Raw genomic sequence first — 20,208 nt, forward strand, 5'->3', positions numbered from 1 at the left:
TATATGGTTGTTATTAGTATGTGGGTTTTTTCTTTAGGTTTTGCTTTTTTTTTTTTTTTTGTTACTTAAAACCCCATTAGAGTTAAAAAACCCAAACTGCTCCATTCAAATCTTTGCCATATTCGTGGTGGTACTGAGCCACAATCTCCAGGTGGGTTGACTTTAAACCAGCTGAGTTATTGAAAAATCTCTTCCACTGGGTAACAAAGATGGGACCCATCTCTGTTGGCTAGAGCACTTCAATAGAGCAAGTTTCATAGACATAAAAGGATAAAACCATAATATTAAACAGAATACTTACTTAATAGAAAGAGATTCTCCAAATTATCGTGGTAGTTTGAATTAATAGTAGGGATATTGTGGTTTAGCCTTCATTCAAGGAGTTCAATAACGCCAAGGCTTCATTGTTTTTGTTGGTAACTAATATTTTATCAAAACCCAAAACTTCCTTGCATAATAAAAGGGAGAATTAGGGGTGGTAGATTAGCATATCATAGCAAATATGGAGGAATTTTAGTCTTTAATTTAGCAATTTACCTGTTTTAAAGGAAGTTGTATCTTGAGTGGCCATTTTGCCTCCTTTAGGATGACATATTTGCTCAAAAATACAGGCAATGATTTACTATGGAAGTGTCAACAGCTGTTGTTTCTACTTATATTTAATTAATGGTTGTGGTATTTTATTTAAGAAGACTAAATAAGATAAATATTTCGGGTTTCAGTTTTTTTCTAGCATGCACAGATTACACAGTTACACAGTGATGTATTAGGTGTTAATTTACAAATTTTGTAAAATGTTAACAGCACCAAAATATTTGTCTGACTGCTAAGCTGGCAGATTTTATATTTCTGATTTCATAAGATAAAGCAGTTGGAATTCCCATCGGTTGAGATGCTGCCATGATGATAAACATTAATCCTCCAGGATATTGAACCAGCTGTAACAAGCTTTCTTAATGAGGGAAGAAAGAGACTGTGTTGCTGACAGTATAACTTCCCCAGACTAGGACTTGGATGTGTCAACGATGGTAAAAACACCAGTTTTCTGTGGTTGATACTGAAGTCTCAGGGAAAAAATCAGAGCACCATGCACAGCTCAGTTCCATTAAATAAAGCTCCTCTGAGATATGTGAAATATAGTACCCTAATTTTTTTTCTGCTTTCTGTAATATTAAAGAAATTGTGAGATTGCAGTCATGAGATCATGTAAACATGATAAGAAAGATTTAAAATCGCAATTTCTCGTTTCATTATAATTCATTGGAACGTGGGTCACTGACACTAAGACATCTGGTGTCATCCTTTAAATAAATAAGTATACTTAAAACGGTAAGATTAAATTAGAGCATGAAGTTAGCAGCAAAGATCTCACCTAACATGTATCTCCACTGCATCTGTGTTCCAGGTGTTTTGGCCTTTCAGAAATGCCCTCAGCACACTCAGGCCACCGGGTGGGCTCAAGGGAGCCAACTTTAAGCCTTCGGGGCCCCTTCCAAAGAAGCTCTTCTAGAAAAGCCCTGAGCAGATGCCTCTGGGGGAGGGAGGAAAACCTGGCTCTTGTGCTGGTTGCTCACTACGAAGGTGCCCTGAGGGACCCATCTCAGAGCCACCTGTGTTTGTAAGGTCTAATCAAAGACCAAGCATGGTAGTACAGGACCAAAAGCACAGGGGTCTGCACTCCACCTTCTGCTTGTGCAGCAGGATAGTTTTGCAAATTAAATCAGGAAAGGACTGAGGGAGAGATGGACGGGAATCAGCAGAAGGCAGGGCTCATCTGGCATGGTGAGTGCTTTTTGTGAGATTTTTTTTTAAAAAAATTATTCCTCTCCTTGTGTGTTCGTGCACATGAGCTGTCAGCAGCATCGCTGGCTGTTCGGAAAGGACTGTGCCAGCCTCCTTCGGTGTGGGTGAAGGATGACGAGCGTGTGCCTGCGAAGTTGGTGGCTGTAGCCGCATAAAGTAGCTGCTGAGAGACAGAACAGATTGGTACACAGATGTACGAGCTGTTGGCTGCCGTGGCAGTGCTGCATCTCGCTGGTGCAAGCCCCAAGCCTGCTGTACATTGTTAAGGTGACCTAACAACTCCGTTTCAGAGCGTAGCTGCCAGTTCTGGAGGAGAACTAGAGGGTGACAGCGTGAGGTGCACTAGGCATGAAAGCTGGCAGCAAGTCCTGGGGGCAAGAGCTGCCATCACAACACTGTGGTCTGCTTTCCATGTAGCATTTCAGCGAGGACAAACGTAGCTAACTATGGATTATGCCTGCATTTATAGAGGAAAATCTGATACTGTGATTGCTTTACAAGAACCCTATTTTTGGTGTGATAGCACCGCCGGGCTGGAGGTACCTGCTCTGAGGGTTTGGAGGACGCAGAACCCAGGAGAAGGTGTGGGGGCACGAGCGGGAGGTACAGGAGGGGCAGGCTCACGGGAGAGGACACGCGTTTGGCTAAAACTTCTGCCACTTGTTCAAAGCTCGCGTAATGGAATAATCTCTGTTTGTACAAAACCCACCTTGTTCACAGATGCCTTTCTGCCATGAAACTATAATGGTAGATAAAAAGTGTTCTGAGAAAGGGTAGCAGAGTGTTCTTTCCCAGCAGGTATTTGCATTCATCAGTATATACAATGAAGTCCTCAAAGTCACAGGCAATGAAGCATGATTTATGCTTATTACTGTAGCTGTATTATAAAGCCATTAATAAGACTGAATATGGTGACAGAACTTATGTTTTTTTTTCTGATCCACACAAAATAGAAAATTTAATTCTTATTTCTTTTCAGATTAATAGTATGTAATAGACAAAGACTGACATGTCCTGAGGGTATACAGTACTTCTCCTTGATATGTTGAAAATGACCTTTTAAATAATGTCAAGTTAATATCTGATGCGTCACCTTTCTTAAAGGTGTGAGGAATGCAGTGATCTAGCCAGTATTTAAGATTTCATTTGTCATACTTTGTAGGTGCATTAAGTTGATTAAATCAGTGTATTGGGGTGCAATGGTCATACTTTCAAATTAATTACATCTCTGTTCTTAACGCCAAATATCCTGGCTAGTCACCATATACTAACACAGAACATGAGCATAATAGCTAAGGAATTTTGGAAACAATTTCTTTGGAAGTGGAAAGTTTCTTGATTTTTAATTATATGCATTTTAAAATAGGGCATTCTCATATTTAGGTATATATTTTTGCTCTTCATACAAACTCCGACTAAGCCAGGTTTCATTAGATTATTTTTTTTTTTAAATGCACTGTATTGATATACTTCATCACATCTGGACTGGTTTTGTATAATAGGATGTTTTTCCAGTCTGGTTTGTGAAGATTACAGCATGGGAAGAGGTAAAACAGTGCTTAGTAAATATTTGCTAAACTCTCATAACAGCAACATCTCTCCTAGTCCAACAATTCCAGGCGAAGAGTCAGGCAGAGAACAAAATTTACCAATGGACTGCTGAAGGGATCTAGACAGCATAATGAACTTTGAAAGGAAGCACTCACCATGGTATTGTAGAATATATTAATCATGATTAGATATTCATAAGGAAGGTGTCAGAACTGGGATTTAGTTTGTTTTCCACAAAATATTGAATTTGCAAGGATGAAAAGCACTAGCAGGGGAGAAAAGGGAGATAGAGGTTCACATTACATTTACTTAAGAATTGAAATAAATTGTCTAACTCAGGGGTGACTAGCTCATCAACAGGGATAAATGGCAATTCTGTGAACTTTTCATGCAGTTTTCTTTGCTTAAAAAAACGTCACTGAAGAATATTTGAATTAATTTGTATAATAGTTTTTACACACTGTTTGATGGAAATAAAAATAGGTTAAAAATACCTTCCTTCACCACCAAAATTTGTTGATGCTGGTGGCTTAGGAGCTGAATAAATGAACTACTTATTTTCAGAGCAGTTATGCCTTTCTTACTGAGTGTAATACTGTCATTAATTTTAAGATAAAGCACACAATGTACATGGTGCACAGATACCATAAATATCTGTAATTTGTGCATATGCATATTGAAGTATAATGTACAGGGCCTGATATGTATCAGTCTAATGTGCCTTTGCTTACAGAAAAATTACACTGAATTTACTAGTGATAGCTAAAGTTCAAAGTAGCTAGATATTCAGTTTATGTAAGACTCTGCCTCAGACTCTGGATGTGCATTTGAATCCTGTCTGCATGATTAATGCTATTTGAGAGTTTGCGTGCAATGGAAATATTGAAGATTATTCAGCATCAACTACCCGACTTGGAAACAGAGGATTTAAGGCCGTAAAGTCAATAGCCTAAGCTAAGTAAAAAGGTAATATATGATTTTATGGTATTTTGCCTTTTTTGTTTTTAAATAAGTACTTTCATAGTACTTACTGAATAGTATTTAATAGTGTTTAATAGTAATTAATAATTGATTTAACTATAACTGAGCATCTTGCAGCATAAACCACTTCTGAGATAGTCTGAAAGTTTGAAGGCTCCAAGATTAGCCCCAGTTGCTCTGCTGAGCATACTAAATTGTGTTTGATTGAATTGTACCAAATATAGTAAATGACCATATTTTTAATCAAGAGTGTATTTTAACAAAATCAAATATTTCATACTTCATACATTTCAGTAAAAAAAAAATGTTACAAGGCCTTAGAACTAACTTAATACTTAAAAGATTTCAGGAGACCAGAAGGTAATACTCAGGTAATACTCAATCGAGAGCTCTAGAAAACAGCAGACTACTCATAATTATATTAATCAACATGTAAGTTGTTAGTTTCTCTTACCTGAAAATCCTTACAGGTATGTAAGAGCTGTATTGTAATATGTGGAACTTGTATTTATTTAAATATGTTGCATGAACAAACACACCCCTGAAAAAAAAGGTAAAGGTCAGGAATATATCTGCCTGACCGTCTGATCTCGCAGCACAAGCAAATTCACTAGAGTGCTTTCTTGGTGACACCTCAGCGATGTAGCAAGCCCAGGAAGGAAACTATATGTTCAACAGCATTTCACTGAAATTGTCGAATATAATTGAATAACACTTGCTTATTTCTTGGAATGTTTCTTTCAGAGCTGGTCTGTCCCTTGTCTTCTCTGGCTGTGCAGCTGCTTAATTCAGATCCTGTTTCAGTTTGTGGCAAGTCCCCTGAGACAGAAAGTGAGATTAATGCCTTATTCATCTTTGATTAAGGCACACACACCATCTCCCTTGCTTCTTCCAAAGTTCTCAGAAATATATATAGTCTGGGAGATTAAAGGAGAACTTTTTTTCTACTTTTCTGTGTGAGAGTAATGGCAGAAAAATGTAGAAGTTGCTTGTACTCAGGATCTCTATATTGGTTGAAGTCTCATATTTCAAAATATTTATTACATCTATATTGGTAATGCTTAAAGTATTTGATTTTAAGCATTTTCCTATGAAACAGTTTTGATTATAACATTTAACTGTATTAACCATTTGTTTGACTCTGAAATTCCTTAACCCCACGTATCTTTTGTTCTTGTGAATATGTAATACCCTGTGCACTTAATAATGCATGCTAACTGTAGTCATTCATATATTCGTATCTAATGATCTGTGAAGAAACGAGACAGCTTAAAACTCAGTATGTCGACCCTGACTTGGAACAAACAAACAAAAATTCAAATAAAAGTAGTCATATAATAAAAAACCTAAAAGTAACTGCTATACAAATATGTAATTCCTGAAGCAAAAAATACGGAAGAATGCTACCCAAACACTGAAACATAAAGTTCTGTCAGATTATAATCAATGACTAAACAAGATCAAGATCAGTAATGCACATTAGAGTTCAGAAATATGTAATTTTGCCCCAGAGTGCATGATATAAGCATAATTTAAAATGCAGTTTCTGATTGTTTGATAATATAACCACTAAAAGGAATGTAACCATTTGTGCTGTACTTCCAAATAGAAATAAACCTGTTTTTTTAGGTATCATGAATTTATCGAGTTGATACCTTTTTTCTTTCTGTTTCTTCATACACAGCAACAAAATCTGGAGTTGTAATAAAGCTTCAAAAACTGATTTTTATTCTGTCTTTTTAATTCAACTTTTTAACAATGTAAGTCTTTATGGACAAATCATACTTTTTTCTTAAAATAATAGCTTAATAATGGCATTGATTTAAGGAGAACTGTGGGTTTAGTAGTAGTTTTTAAATAAATAGCCACTTATGTTGTGCAATAAATTCAATAGAAAATGTATGATACTTTGAAAAAAAGTGATTTTTTTTATTTCTGAAAAGGCAAATATTACTTTTGGGATGTTACGTGACGTCTGTCCAAAAAGCTGACTTCTTTAATTTAAAGTTTAAGTGTTCATCCAAGTAACAGGCAATGAAGTCAGAAACTGAGCATGTAATCATTTTCTTTTCTTTTGGACAAGTACAAAGGAGAAGCCTTTCAAGGTCAAACTATTTTCAAAATTATAAGGACTCTATTCTTTTACACCACATGAGGCTAAAATATATGCCGTTCAGATGGGAGGGTGGTGGAATGTGGCTGCCCTTAATGTCTTCTGTGAATGACTGTTCTCCAATCTAATTTTCATTGTACGGTGAGATATTCCACAAGTGCACAAAGGGAACAAAGGTTCAACTGTGCATAACTAGTATTAGTATGCACAACTGCTAAACTAATCTGATTCTGTCCGTGAAAGTCAACAATAAACCATTTTCAATAACTGTTTTTCAACAAACAAAAATTAAGGGGTATTTTCTTTGAGATTATAAGTCAAGATGCTGATTTTTTATTATTTTTGTACACAATGGATTTATTGTTCCAGTAACGGTGATACTGAGAGCTAACATAGAGGCAGTGAAGGAAAATGCCATTCTGTTACATAGTTGAATTCTCAGAGTTCTGAAATAATCTTTTCCTGTGCTTCAAGTCGGTGAGCTAGATTTGTTGTAATAAACCCATAGTAAAGGTCCATCAGAACGTATGATTAGCAGTTCTGTTTTGGTGGATATATGAGGGGAACCTGAGAAATATTTTTTACTGTGTCACTTCCTATCATCACTTTAATATCCAGTTACTGAACAGGTATAAAAGAAAAGACATTAAGTTATTTATGTAAAATATCTCTCTCTAGTAGATCTTGTTGTCTTTGTTTCAAGTAATTTACTGCTTAATATATTCTGCAAGAGATCTCCTAGGAGAGATACCTCTACTATGTATATTAGAAAAGCTGGAGTAGTAGAAAAAAGGTACTTGAAGTAGGAACTGTTAGAATAAGCAAGGATGAAGAAGAAGAAATCTTAAATCTGATTAATAGGGAGACTCAAATGAGATTGGTTTTGGTGGAACAAAAGAAAGGTGGCGTCAAAGTAGTATGGTATATTAATATCAAGCTTGAATTTCAGTTAAAAGTATGAAAGCTAGGCAGGCTGGCGAAGTCAGCTAGAAGGAGAATGAAGCAGGCAGCAACCCCCAGTTTGGTAGACTAGTCCCCAAAGGCGGCTAACGGACTTCTGCAAGATCCGTTACTGAGACTCTGAATACAGGTAGAGCTAAAGTCCATTTCATACCTGTGCTATCTCCCACAAGAATTAATTTCATGCAGTCCCTGCCTTGAGGACTGCTGCTATATGAAGAATGATAGGAGTCAAACCAATGGTTTGTGTAATGGTATTGACAGGAGCACGACCGTAAATGATACTGAATAATAAGCAATCCCCACTTTGTTCACATTTTATGCTCAGCTGATTTCCTATAAAAACCAGAATGTTAGGCAAGACTTTAACATTCTGTACACACTCTGGGCTCTTAGGCCACACTTCCGATGCTTTATACTTATTCATGTGTATCTTTATTCTTATCAGAGGTTTCTACATTAGTAGTGTAAGTGCATTAGAAGCAAGATAGAAAGGGAAAAAAATAATACACTCATGCATAAGTCAGCCTGCACGGAAGTTGTTCATCTCTGTCCCATATTACAGGACTAAATAATATAGACTAAACAGAATGATTTGCACATATGTCAAAGTGATGAAGGATCAGTTTGCTGTGTTGACTTTTTGGAACAATAGTTTCAAAATGGATGATGAATATCATTAATAACTATCAAATATCTCTAATAGGTACTGAAGCCACTTATGAAATGTACATTTTTAGGTCCATTAGGAGACATAAGGAAACTCTCATGGCATATGTATCTATAAAATCTGTAAGTATGATTGTTATAGGCCTTCCATAGTTCTGATCTTATCTTTATGAAGGTATAATGTCTTTGTCCAGGCAAGAGCAGCTCTGATATAAATACTCTATGATTTTTTTTTCAGCAGCTCCTGCGAGCATTTTCTCATAAAATTCAGAATATAACTCTGTCAAGGCCTTTAATATTAGAAACAGTTCTACACATTCTTCCAGATTGTTGTGTATCTCCCTTTCTAGTATCAGTATCTAATATCATAATTTTAGTTCTAAATTGGACTAGTTCATCAAACCAGTCCGATTTTTTCTGGAAAAATCACATTTTTTGTTCATTCAAATAGAAAGTAATTTTTTTGATAACCTGGTTTAAAATGTACCACAACACTGCAATCAGCACAAGCTAGGTTGTCACAAAGACTGCAGGATGACAAACTTACGGGCTGAGTGCAGATGAAGTAGATAAGATCTATAACTGTATGCATACCATATTGTATGTAATCTACCAGGTAGATATTGGTACTTACTGTTAAAACGTATCTTTAAAATAATGATGTCTGAAACTGTTAATTTAATATTCTGGCTTAATATTAAAATTGCAAATAGGTGAGTATCCTTCTGCTATTTTGTTTCTGTGAAACAAAAGGTTACATTAAATATTGAGAGTGGCCTTGTCCCTCCTTTTCCTCATTTCTTTATATAACGTTTCAATTTATGAAGGTGAACTATGTGTAATCAGTCTATGATTTTAACTTTTGTGTAAGAAGGAAAATTAGACGTAAACAGTACTTCTTTCAATTTTCAGTGCGTCTTCATAAAGTTTCATAGGTTTGTTTGAAATACGTGATTTTTACTGTTCTTAGACAAATTTCAACAAGGTGCTATTGTTTACGCAAATAAGAATAGTTACTGAACTGTACTCACAGTAAAAGACACTATGTTGCAGTGTTATGAAGTGTCTGTTAAGAATTATTGCAAAGTCTCCTCCAGGATGACAATATTTTTCTTGCTAATTGTAAAATAGCATTAGACAAGTATGAAGCAAAAAATTTGTACAAAACTGTACCAACAACAGTGTTTGAAACAACTATTTCTGAAAACAATGTTCACTAAATATCATTAGTACTAATATAAATGTATCTACGTAGCTTCCTGAAGTGTCCTGTGACCAAGCAGTTCTTAAAGATGTCATTTGCAAATTTGGATTTGTTTCTAACAAGTAAAAGAATGCTGGTGCATTTACCATGGTAGTGCTTTGCTGGTTCAGGTCATCCGCAACACAAGTTGTGGGATTCTGAAACAACAACCATCAAAACCCCAAACCGATCAAAGTTTTTCAAATAACCTGCCCTGAATTTTGCACTTGATCGGAGTGAATTCTGGGGCAAGATGTGGGGAGTTTATTTAATAGACTGGAAAAATTCTTACAATGCTGACATATGTAATAGTGCTTATAGACTATACATATTTTCAATAATGCAATTTAAAAATCTCTTCAGAATACTGGCAAAAATTTCAGTGCTTTGCTTACATTTTTAGATGTCAGTGCTAGTAAAATGAAGAAAGATAATAATAGATGTATGCTAGATATTTAATACTTTTAGGTTGTGAACAGCGCATCACGGAAGACTGCTTAAAGGAGAACATTGATGAACATGTGACTAATGATCATTAGTTTTCTTTAATTTGAGAAAAAGTGTTGACATTTTTACTACTGTTCTATTATTCCAATCTTTTCTGATGCTTTTCCTGGTTGTTTCCTCAGTGAACCTCTTGTATGAGTATTGAATAGTGATAAGAAACTGTTCAGTTCAGCATAACCTAATTGATATTGATGTCCCAAATACTACTAGCTTTTTTCTTTTTGCTGTTGTGCCAGATGGAGTACCCTATTTCTACTATATTTATTCAAGCCCACAAATGGAATATCAGTATTGTAAACTTTTATGATATGACTTGTGCAAAAGCAATATTGCCGCCTGTCACTGAACGTTTACATTTTATTTTGACAGGAACCGACCTGTAAAGATGTTTATGTGGTGGTCAGCTGTTTTACTTCTTGGATGCATTTTGCTGGGAGCAGACGGGTGGCCAGCCAAGGAAGGATACGACTTTAGGCACTATCAGCCCCTAGTCAGATTACGCCACAAGGTACAGATAATTCTCTAGCACCACTGGCTTTTCTTCCATTGTCAAAGGGATAAATGCCAGCTTTGTTTTGTTTGCGTTTATTGGAGTAATATTCAGAAATAAACTCTGTGAGTAACAACACCTGCAAAAAGATAGACTTGATTTGACAAGTAAACAGGAGCTGTTTCGGTTGAAAGCCCAGAAATCTTTCAAAGATAGTAAACTAAGCTCCGTTCTAGCTTCACAAACCAGAGATCATGAATGTCAACACAAACTCAGAGACCCAGGAGAGGCTGTCTCTCAAAGCAATGGTCAGCATCCCCTTAAGGCAACAACTTGTCCTAGAAATCACTGGGTTTCAGACCAAGCAGCAACCAGGGGAACTGCCTGTCAGTGAAGCACGGTGGTGTTAACTGATCGAAGAAAAACTTGTCTGCATAAGGTAGAGGTTCACTGCCTGCTGAATTTAAGAGTCTTGAACTGTGGCATAATATAGATGTTTCCTGAGGTACTGGGTTTCCCAGCTTCAAACATTATATGCTGTTTAAATTTTGCCCATCTGCCACACCTTTGCCATGAATCCATGAGTCCCTAAAGAGTTCTCAGCTAACAAATCCTGCTCTTCTTCTGGTAGCTAGAAGGGAAACTGCTGTGGTGATCCTGTAACACAAGGAAAAGGGTCGTAATATCTCCATGGGCTGTCTGAAGCTAGCATAGATCTGATCAACTTCCTAGTTTCTTCCTATCATGGTACTCCTAGGAGCAACATTTGAGGAGCCATAAGGCCTACAATCAGGCCAGCAAAGATGATGGAATGAACTTCTTTTCCCTTTCTTCTGAATCTGGATGCTTCAACTAGATAGTCTTGAGTTGTAGCCAGAAACTCTAAATGTTAGTTTTTAATAATGTTTCAAGATCTGGCTAGTTTAATTTCTCAATACTTTTTATAAAATGTGAAAGCTATTTCTTCTTGGTCCTAACTTTGAAAAAAAATGATCCACTATCATATGATTCTATCTCAGCATATAAGGAGTAGGAACTGATAACTGAGTTCTCAAATGAGAGAAATTTGCTTATTAGCCAAGTATTTTATACTATGTAGGTCAAATATGGCAAGTTTCTAACAAATGGATGATATAATATTAAAATTGAAATTTCATTATAAAATTCTGCATCCTTTAAGGAATGTTTTTCAATCAGAATAAAGAATGCATCAGGCCTCAGTCAAGTAAATACGTAACTGTATAAGCACGTAGGTGTTTACACTGAATATTTTGCAAAATCAGAAACGTTGTTTTATCAGTTTACTTCCATTTGTCAGCCTTAAACAAAATACAACAAAACAACACAAGAAAAATACCTTGAAATCTAGAAGGAATAAGAGAGAGAGAGAGACTAGTGATGAAACTGTGGCATAAACCATGTGAGACAGAAATCACATGTACCAAAAAAACCCTAAAACAATTCTGCTCACATTCTTCATGGGTTTAAGTGGAGGACGTGAGGTACAGTGAAAATAATTTCTGAGATTTAGATAGTCTCTGACATTAATGTTTGTATGTAGAACTAATAGTGTAACTGTTTCTTAATAATACTTCTAGTCATCTAATAAGTCTTGTATAATATTTGAAATAGGCTTATAAGCATTTCAGGTTCAATATTGGGGGCAACACACACGTATATGCCTTTGTCCACATACAGATATATATATATACACACACATGAAAGGCAGAGAGACTTTTCTTCTATTTTTCATTCCTTATATATTTTTGAAAAACATATATAAAAATATGAATACAGACAGAACGAAAGCAAATTAGAAATGCAAAATCTAAAGTGAAAGAAATTTAATGCTAGGAAAAAACATAAAGAAAAAGGAGAAATTATAATGAAAATATGGTATAAAAATTTCTTCTGAAAACCAAAGAAAATATGGTGGGAGCTTTTTTCTAGGCAATATAGCTAGATAAAAAAAAATGTTTTAGTGTATGGTTTTTCTGTTTTGGTATTATGGATATGTGTTAGTATACAAAAGCCCTAGGAATGCAAAACTTCTGAAGTCAATTGTTCTGGTTTTGGCTGAGATAGAATTAATTTTCTTCTTAATTTCTGGTACAGTGCTGTGTTTTAGAAAAACATTTTAGAAAATAATTTACAAGAGACTTTTAAAGAGATGTATCAAAATCTTTTTTTAAAAAAAGTTTTACAAAAGTTTTGTAGGAAATCTAAATGTCATGATAACAAAAGAGAGACAATCCACTGCTTTAATAGGTTGATAGTAAATTGTGTGAAGAATTAATTATGTTTTAATAACAAATATTTGTAGCACAAATTTGGTTGATAGGTTGTTCAAAACATTTTATAATCATTTTACTTAGGAAAACATTGATATTATCTACCTTTGTACTGTCCCTTAGCTTCCCCCAACTTCCAAACCCCCTCTACAGTTTTCATAGTTAATGAAGCCACCTCTCTTGAATGGTATTCATTGTTCACCTGTAACAAATAATGAAATTTGCATAACTTGAGACAACTTGAGACAGTTGAAATGTTTAATCTGTTTCAGAGGACTAATAGTACATATGAGGGTTTTATTACTTGTTTTATGCATCATTCATCCACATTTTCACCCCACTGCTCTCATACAAGGCTATTTAGCCTGTAGCTTTTTATTCATTTTCAGGCCTAGGAGGTATTTAGTTTGGTTGTTGGGTAAGTTTATCTTGGTGTGATTCAGAGTTGTGGGGTTCCTTACGTCCATGCTTCCAGAGGAAAGCAAGCCAAGTAGATCACCGAGAAGTCCCAGCATGTTTTGCCAGGTTAGTCACCTGGCTTTTCAGGGAGATCTAAAAAAATACCCAAATCTCCAGTTTCAGAGATTAGAGAACCTTCCAGTTGAGAGATTGCCTTCTTGATTTTTCAGATTTCTGTGTGTACCTATGTTGCATTCAAAAAACCCCTGTGAACATACATTTTCCCAGTAACAGAATATTCAAATATATCATTATCTCCTCCTCCACAGACAGCATTGCCTGTATTCTTGGTTTCCACACTTTTTTTTTTTTTTTTTAAGATAATTTATAATAGATTAACTATCAGGACAGATACTTTAACAATTATATGGTGATATCTCATGGTACTTTAGAGAGAATAGAATGTATAGATGATTTAATTTTATACCACAGTTGTATGGAACTCATATCCTTCTTCAGTGGTGGAAATAACTAAGAGAATTGGTATTACTGATAGAATTTTTCAGTGCTTCAATATGTGAGAGCCTGCATGCAGTTTTTCCTTAGAAGATAATTGTGCTGCTTTTAAGAAACCAGCATTTTCACTGGCAATTGAAACCATTATTTTTCAGTTGCAAATATTACTTTTTTTTTTGTTTTTTTGTTGTTAAAACTGTGCAGAAAATCATAGCAAAATATGCTTTAATTATACAGATAACTAAGTTTGGAGTGTTTCCTTGGGTAATGTCAGAGCACTCTGATGGTATGTGAAGTTGCCATGTTTTGACACTAACCAAAAGTCAGAACTAGTACTGTGGATATTGCCAATTACCCCACTTTGCTCTTTATATCTTTTAAATATGCAGCAATTTCTTACTGTGCAGAAATGTACTTTTTTGTGTTTATCTTGATCTGTAGGAATTAACAGACTGTTCTTCAGCAGACTTTCTAATTTATCATATGCTGTATTAATTGAAAGGTTTTCTAATTCTACTGTATTATAGTTGGAACTTCTCTAGTATTGCAGTGGAATTTTTAATATCCAGTAGCTAAGATGAGGTTCTGACCTTAAGTATTAGGTTTATTTTTCTGGAAGTTTTCTAACAGAAAATCTGCAATAATTTATAAAATATAAGTCTAAGCAGCAGTTAATGCCTAAATTATAATCATGGCCCAGACTATAATTATAATGATGTTCATTATTATGGCCATTGCAATGGCAACAAAGATCAAATGATTGACTGCATCATTTATATATGAAGTAGTCAAAACTAGAAAGAGATGAGCTGGCTTGAATTAGAATGGTGGAAGAATATTATAAAGCACTCCTGAAAATTTTAAGTCCCTTTTCCTTGTTAAGCTGCCGTGGTTTACACTTACATGGTGATGCTGGAAAATATTAGGCTATGTCTGAATATGTGAATTGTTATGCCAGTTAATCCTTGGTTCTCCATTTGTCAAAACACTGGAGAAGTTTGTAAGGGACTTTCCATTGGGGAGTCTTTTTGCATTGCTGCTGAAGTATTGCAAGCAATTTGTTAACATCTAGGTTCCCACCTGAAATCATTAGGAAGTACTTCTAGCATCCTAATGACTTTTCTTCTTGTAATTTGCATGGGTCCGACAGAGAGCGGTGCGTCTGCAATATCTTCACTGAAAAAGTACATGCTCTGACATTTCCAGGTGTACCCAGGCAGGCGGCAGCCCACAGAATGCTGGCTGGTGGCTCCCGATTCCCTGTCAGAGGCTAGCAAGTACAGAATATAGCTCTACATTTAGGTGCATATTCCAGAGCATGCCAGCTCTGCGTATCTAACACGTGCGGGCACAGCCCTCCTCTGCAAGCCAGGAGATTCACATGGTTTAGCAGTGAACAATATTAACAACAGTGCCTGGTTGTGAACGATATCATTATGGGGAGAAAGTTGTTTGATTTTAGTCTCAGGGGATGGTCAGTGAAGGCTGCTAAGTTAGTCGTCGCCACCTGGATACCTGTTACTCAGACCCAGTTCTGACCTTACGGAGTTAAGGCTGTTACTTTCATTATAGTCAGGGTTGTAATGCCTGAGAGCAAGTGCTGGCTGGGCAGGGTGGGTTGGGGCAGGAGAAGCAATGGTCAGGGGAATTTGGGTAAAGAAGAGAGGGAAGAATTGAGGAAATGTGGAATTTGGCCTGGGCCTGGGAGGAGCTGCAGTCCGGAAAGGGCTCTGTCCAGCTGAGCAGGTGGGGACAGAGGTATGGTAAAGGGCTCTGTTTTTAACAGCTTTCATAGACATCTTCTAACAACTGATTTTACTATATTGATTCAAACTGTTTCCGGCCTTGTTTTTATTTTAGGATCTGAATCAGATGTGCAGCAGCCGCTCATCTGTGTTATCTTTTCAGACTAAAATGTTTCTTTTAACTTCCTGTGAAAAACCTGCCTCCTTTTTTCTCCCTCCCTTCTTACTGCGGCTCTTTACTGTTAATTGAGGCAGTTCAGTCTGATTCTCATTAATTTAGGCCTCAGGGTTAGGTCAGTTTAGAGGTGATTAGGCAATGACTTTGAATGAAACAAAGAAAGGGGAAAAACATATAGTGGCATAAGCACTCTCTCCCAGTTTATTAAAGACAAATTCAAATGTATAAGCACAAAGCATAGCCTACATGTTCTGCATTTAGGTTTTTGCCCAAAGCTTATACAATATTCTCCCTCAATTAACAGCACATTCTGTGTTGTAATGAAATACCTCTAAAATACAGACAAGCTGAGTGTTCGATGATTTTACTTTATTTTAGGGTATCATAGCCAGTGAAGAAATGCACAGAAAGTAGCACTTCAGGATTCAAAACCAGCCTGAGCTTTCCTTGTGTGGTCTGGTCTCCAAACAACCTGAGGTTTATAGTTCACGGTGTTTATCTGGAAAGTCTGTTTGCCTGCAGGTTCTGAGAAGTCATAAAATTTAATCCTCTAAAATCCTATGTCCTAGAGAGAGAGTGAGAGGGTAAAAAAAAATCCATCTCAGTAAGATGAGAGTGAATTCTGAGGACTAAGAGCAGAGCTAGAGCTTTTCCTGAGCATGTCAGTGCTGTGCTCAGCTTTAAGGTAACAAGAGAATTTTCTTCCTTCTGAGGCTCCCTGAACACAGTATCTATGTCCTATGCAAATTCCAGGATTTCATTTAAGTAATAAGACTCACTTTTTCTTTTTTTCTCCCTTTAATCATTTGTCAAACTGTAGTCAAGAAATCCCATGAAACTTTTTAAATTTTATTTTACTTTTCTTGGGGAAAGGGAGTATGTTCTGCATTCTAATCTGCTTTTTCCTGTGGGCAACAGAATTCAAAAGGCATGGCTAATTTTTTTTTAAGTCCCATTACAATAATTGTCTATTAATAAGCTGCTATCAATTAAACATGTTAGTTTTGCTCTCTCTCAGTACACGCTCAAAGCATTTTTTTAAAAACTCTTAGGAAAGTTCTTCTATAGTCCTCCTTCCAACTAGTCATGCACTGTGGAGGGAAAAAGAGATGGAATTAAGGCAAGGATGAAGGTCTTTTTTTAAGCTGCCTGCTGATGCTTCCATTGCTAACTCTTAATACCTAGCTATAAACTTTCATTCAAACCTATGGGGCTAGTGAGGGAGAAAAGGCACATCTTTGATATTGCACTGAACCTCTTACTGTGCCTATCTTTTGTGTTCCCGTAACCGATAATCACCACTGTGAAAAATATTAATCTCACTCAATTATTTTAATGGATAATGAGATCCACATGCATTATCTATCTTTTGATTAATATTGCCTTTTCGTTTTACGTGTCGGCTCGGCAACAAAGAATAAATTAAGTAGCAGTGAATTACCTTCTGCAATATTCAGCTTGGCTTTCTCGCATGGCTTTCTAGACAGATTTCCGGTTACCTCTGAATAGAGACCACAGTGGGTTTAGGGCCTTTCTGGTGTGTGGGAGTTGATGCAAACACAATCTATATCGGCTAAAATTTCAGATTCATGATTAATGTGTTTTTCCATATTCTATTACAATGGCAAATCATCATCAGAAATTGCAATCCAAGTAGTAGCAAAACAAAGCCAGAACAGGTTTGTTTTATGTTTTACTTGTGATGCTTTACTCCTGCTCAAATTTGTGCAGTTTGGATTTCTAAGATTGTGAAAGAGGCCAGACACTTCAAGTGTGTGTTGCTAAATGGGTTTATGAGATCCGGCTCTTTTCCATGCCTTCCTTGCTGTCTCTTATTCTTCAGATCCTCAAGACGACTCTGTACATAGTACAATCTATTTTAATTGGCTTTCTGTCAGCCAAATATTTAATTTTATTCTTTTCCATTGCTTCTTTTTCTCAGTAATTTTTTCCACTGACTTAATACCTATTTTCATTACCTAGAAGATGTAGACTTTTATTATGTTTATTCACCTTTATTATATTGGTTTGTTACAATGAAACTTATAGCCTGTAGACAGTGCTTATAATGTGAAAAAATATGCAAAAATCAATATACAAATATTATTTAATAATTAAATTATGTATAATAGCTTTATTGGTGTGCAGACCAAGTGGGATGTACCCCAGCCTCATTTTTTTAACTTATAAAATCCACTTATTTTACGGTTCATTTTTCACCTTTTTGATTCTAAATACCGATTTAAATTCTGTTTTTAAATGAAAAGTAATTATGTTTCAAGTATTTGTTCTAAACGTCAGTGTATGGTGCATGTATACAGTGATATATTCTCAAGTGAGTAAATACAGCACTGATATATAGCATTAATGTTTTGTAAGAAAACTTAATTACATTGGTCTTGAGTATAAAATTGAAGTACAATATTTGTGTACAATTAGACACCTTTTAAATTGGCTCCAATTAGATTGACTAAATATTAGGTTTTACATCCATGTCTCTTTTCAATATCTATATTATAAAATATCCTTAGGACTTTCACTCCTATACTTTGCGTGGTGGAATAACAAGTTCAGAATAAATTATCTGTTTTTAACACTAAGAAAATATATCACTAGTTTTAACTCTTTCTTCTTCATTGGTTAATTTGTCCTAACAATTTTTTCTGTAGTAATTTTGAATGGTGATAAGTTTTTACTGAGAATGTGTTGTGCAGTGGGAGCACATCATCTGGTATTTTTTTGGATAAAACCATAGTTGATGAAATGCTACTATACTTTTTTAGCTTTTACAATAGCAACTGTCCTGATCACCTGTTACAAAGATGTTTAGTTAAACAATTCATTTGTACTTATGGCTTTTGTTTTTTTGCAGTAAAAGTACTTGCTATCACAATATGTAAGCTCTTTATTTAGTGTTTATTTTCCCGATCAGTTTAAGTCTTTTAATCTGAAAGCTTTGCAAAGGAGCCATAGTGAGAAACATAGACCTGTGTTTATGTATGTCAGGTTTAGCTATATTTGTTTTAGCTTTCTTCAGCAGCTTTTCTTTTTGAGAGTTTTGTAGCTGGAAAGCTCTGTGACTTTATCTCCATTATTTACAAAGCAAAATATTATTAAGAAAGTCTTATAGACATCTGTCCTTTTACCTTTTACCTTGTGGGCCTTTGTTATTGAAGTAGTCTATGCTTACCCTAAAATGTCTCCGGTTCTGGGCAGGGTGACTGCATATACTACAATAGTTGTTACGACATCTAAATTTTTACTCTTCCTCTTTTATATTTGCTGGTGGGATCATATAAATAGGGCAGCTCAGGGCATTCTGTTTGTTTCTGATAACTGATTCCATGGTAACTTACCAGACAAGAACACTAGATCCATCTGCATGCTCAAATCCCTTCAACTAAGAGCAAAGAGAATGTGATGCCTTTCAAGTTCAGATATAGTTTACATAAATAAAAAAATAAAACCAAATCGCAGCAACAACAACAACAAACCCTCCCCCCAACCAAATGAAACAAAACAACCTGCAAAAAAAAGCAACCCCAAAACACTGGTTTTATTTGCCTTTCAAATAATGGGGCTAAATGTTAAGATGCCCATTGAAAATATTAAAGGTTTCAGAAGCTCTGCTCAGGCCTGACACACAAAGAAAATGGGGAGTCTAATGACAGGTTAATGAAAAGTTGTCTTAATTATGTCTGTGTTGATTGTTATGCATTGATACAACTATGCTTAACTGCTTTTAAGAGCATCAAAGGTTAATCCCTAAACCATGGAAGTCAAAGATCTCCCAAACTTTAATGATAAAAAAATGTTACTATTTGACCTTGTTGAAAGAGATTCAAGAGATAAGCAAGAGATTGTTTCACTGGACATATCTTTCTAGCTCTTCAGCGTTTTTGAGTTGTCATGTAATATGGTTTAACTATGCTAGATTTATACTGTTCATATGAATGAACATGTATGAACAATGCAATGTACGAACAGTACATTTATATAAATCAATTATAATAGCAATAAATATTTCTTTAACGTTGCATGACATTAATAACATCTACTTAATGTTCATTGTTAATTCTATCACATAACTTTTTGCAATTTAATTCCCCTACTCAATGCATTGCAGCAAAATATTAGTTTGAAATAAGAAAAATCTAACAAGCTTATTCCTTCTATGTCCCCTCTTTTCACAAACACAAACCAAACAACATTTTTCAGTCATCTGCTTAATTTATAGTCTGTAACTCTGGGTATGTCGCCTGGACTAAACAATGTATAATTCAAGTGTAATTTCTAAGGAGAAGGAAGGTCTATCACCTTGCTGAGGCCTCAGTACAATCTTCCACTCTCAAGAGAGGTTCACGGAAGTGCTATTAATATATATTACTCTTACCTGAGGATTATACACATACATCAATGTAGGTAATACAGAATTTATATTACATTATTCTAATAGAATTTATTCAGCTTTGTTGGTATGTCTAACATTATTTGATGTTACACTATTTGTTAGAACTATTCTACTGGATAAAGAAGTATGTTAAAATTAATAGTAACTACTGTATTACAATAAGCTGGTACTAGACATTGTGAAAGATCAATCCCATTGCAATTGATATTGAGGAGGTTCTGGTGGTTTTTGTTTTTGTTAAAGATCTGAGAATCAATGAATGGTTTGGCTTGGAAGGCTCTTTAAAGATCATCTATTTCAAGCCACCCTGCCATGGGCAGGGACACCTTCCACTAGACCAAGTTGCTCCAA

General features: G+C 35.5%; 1 protein-coding gene across 4 annotated transcripts in view; it reads left to right on the forward strand.

The window, feature by feature from the left end:
- Positions 1-20,208, forward strand: part of FSTL5 (follistatin like 5) — a 322,446-nt gene that overhangs the window by 16,234 nt on the left and 286,004 nt on the right. For all 4 annotated transcript variants that reach the window (XM_037377605.1, XM_037377621.1, XM_037377613.1 and 1 more), the window contains exon 2: positions 10,197-10,335. In XM_037377605.1, the coding sequence (XP_037233502.1) occupies positions 10,213-10,335 (123 nt within the window). In that variant the 5' untranslated portion in view covers positions 10,197-10,212. The remainder of the gene's footprint in view (positions 1-10,196; positions 10,336-20,208) is intronic.

Source organism: Falco rusticolus, chromosome 1 (genome assembly GCF_015220075.1).
Source record: "Falco rusticolus isolate bFalRus1 chromosome 1, bFalRus1.pri, whole genome shotgun sequence".
NCBI lineage: Eukaryota > Metazoa > Chordata > Aves > Falconiformes > Falconidae > Falco > Falco rusticolus.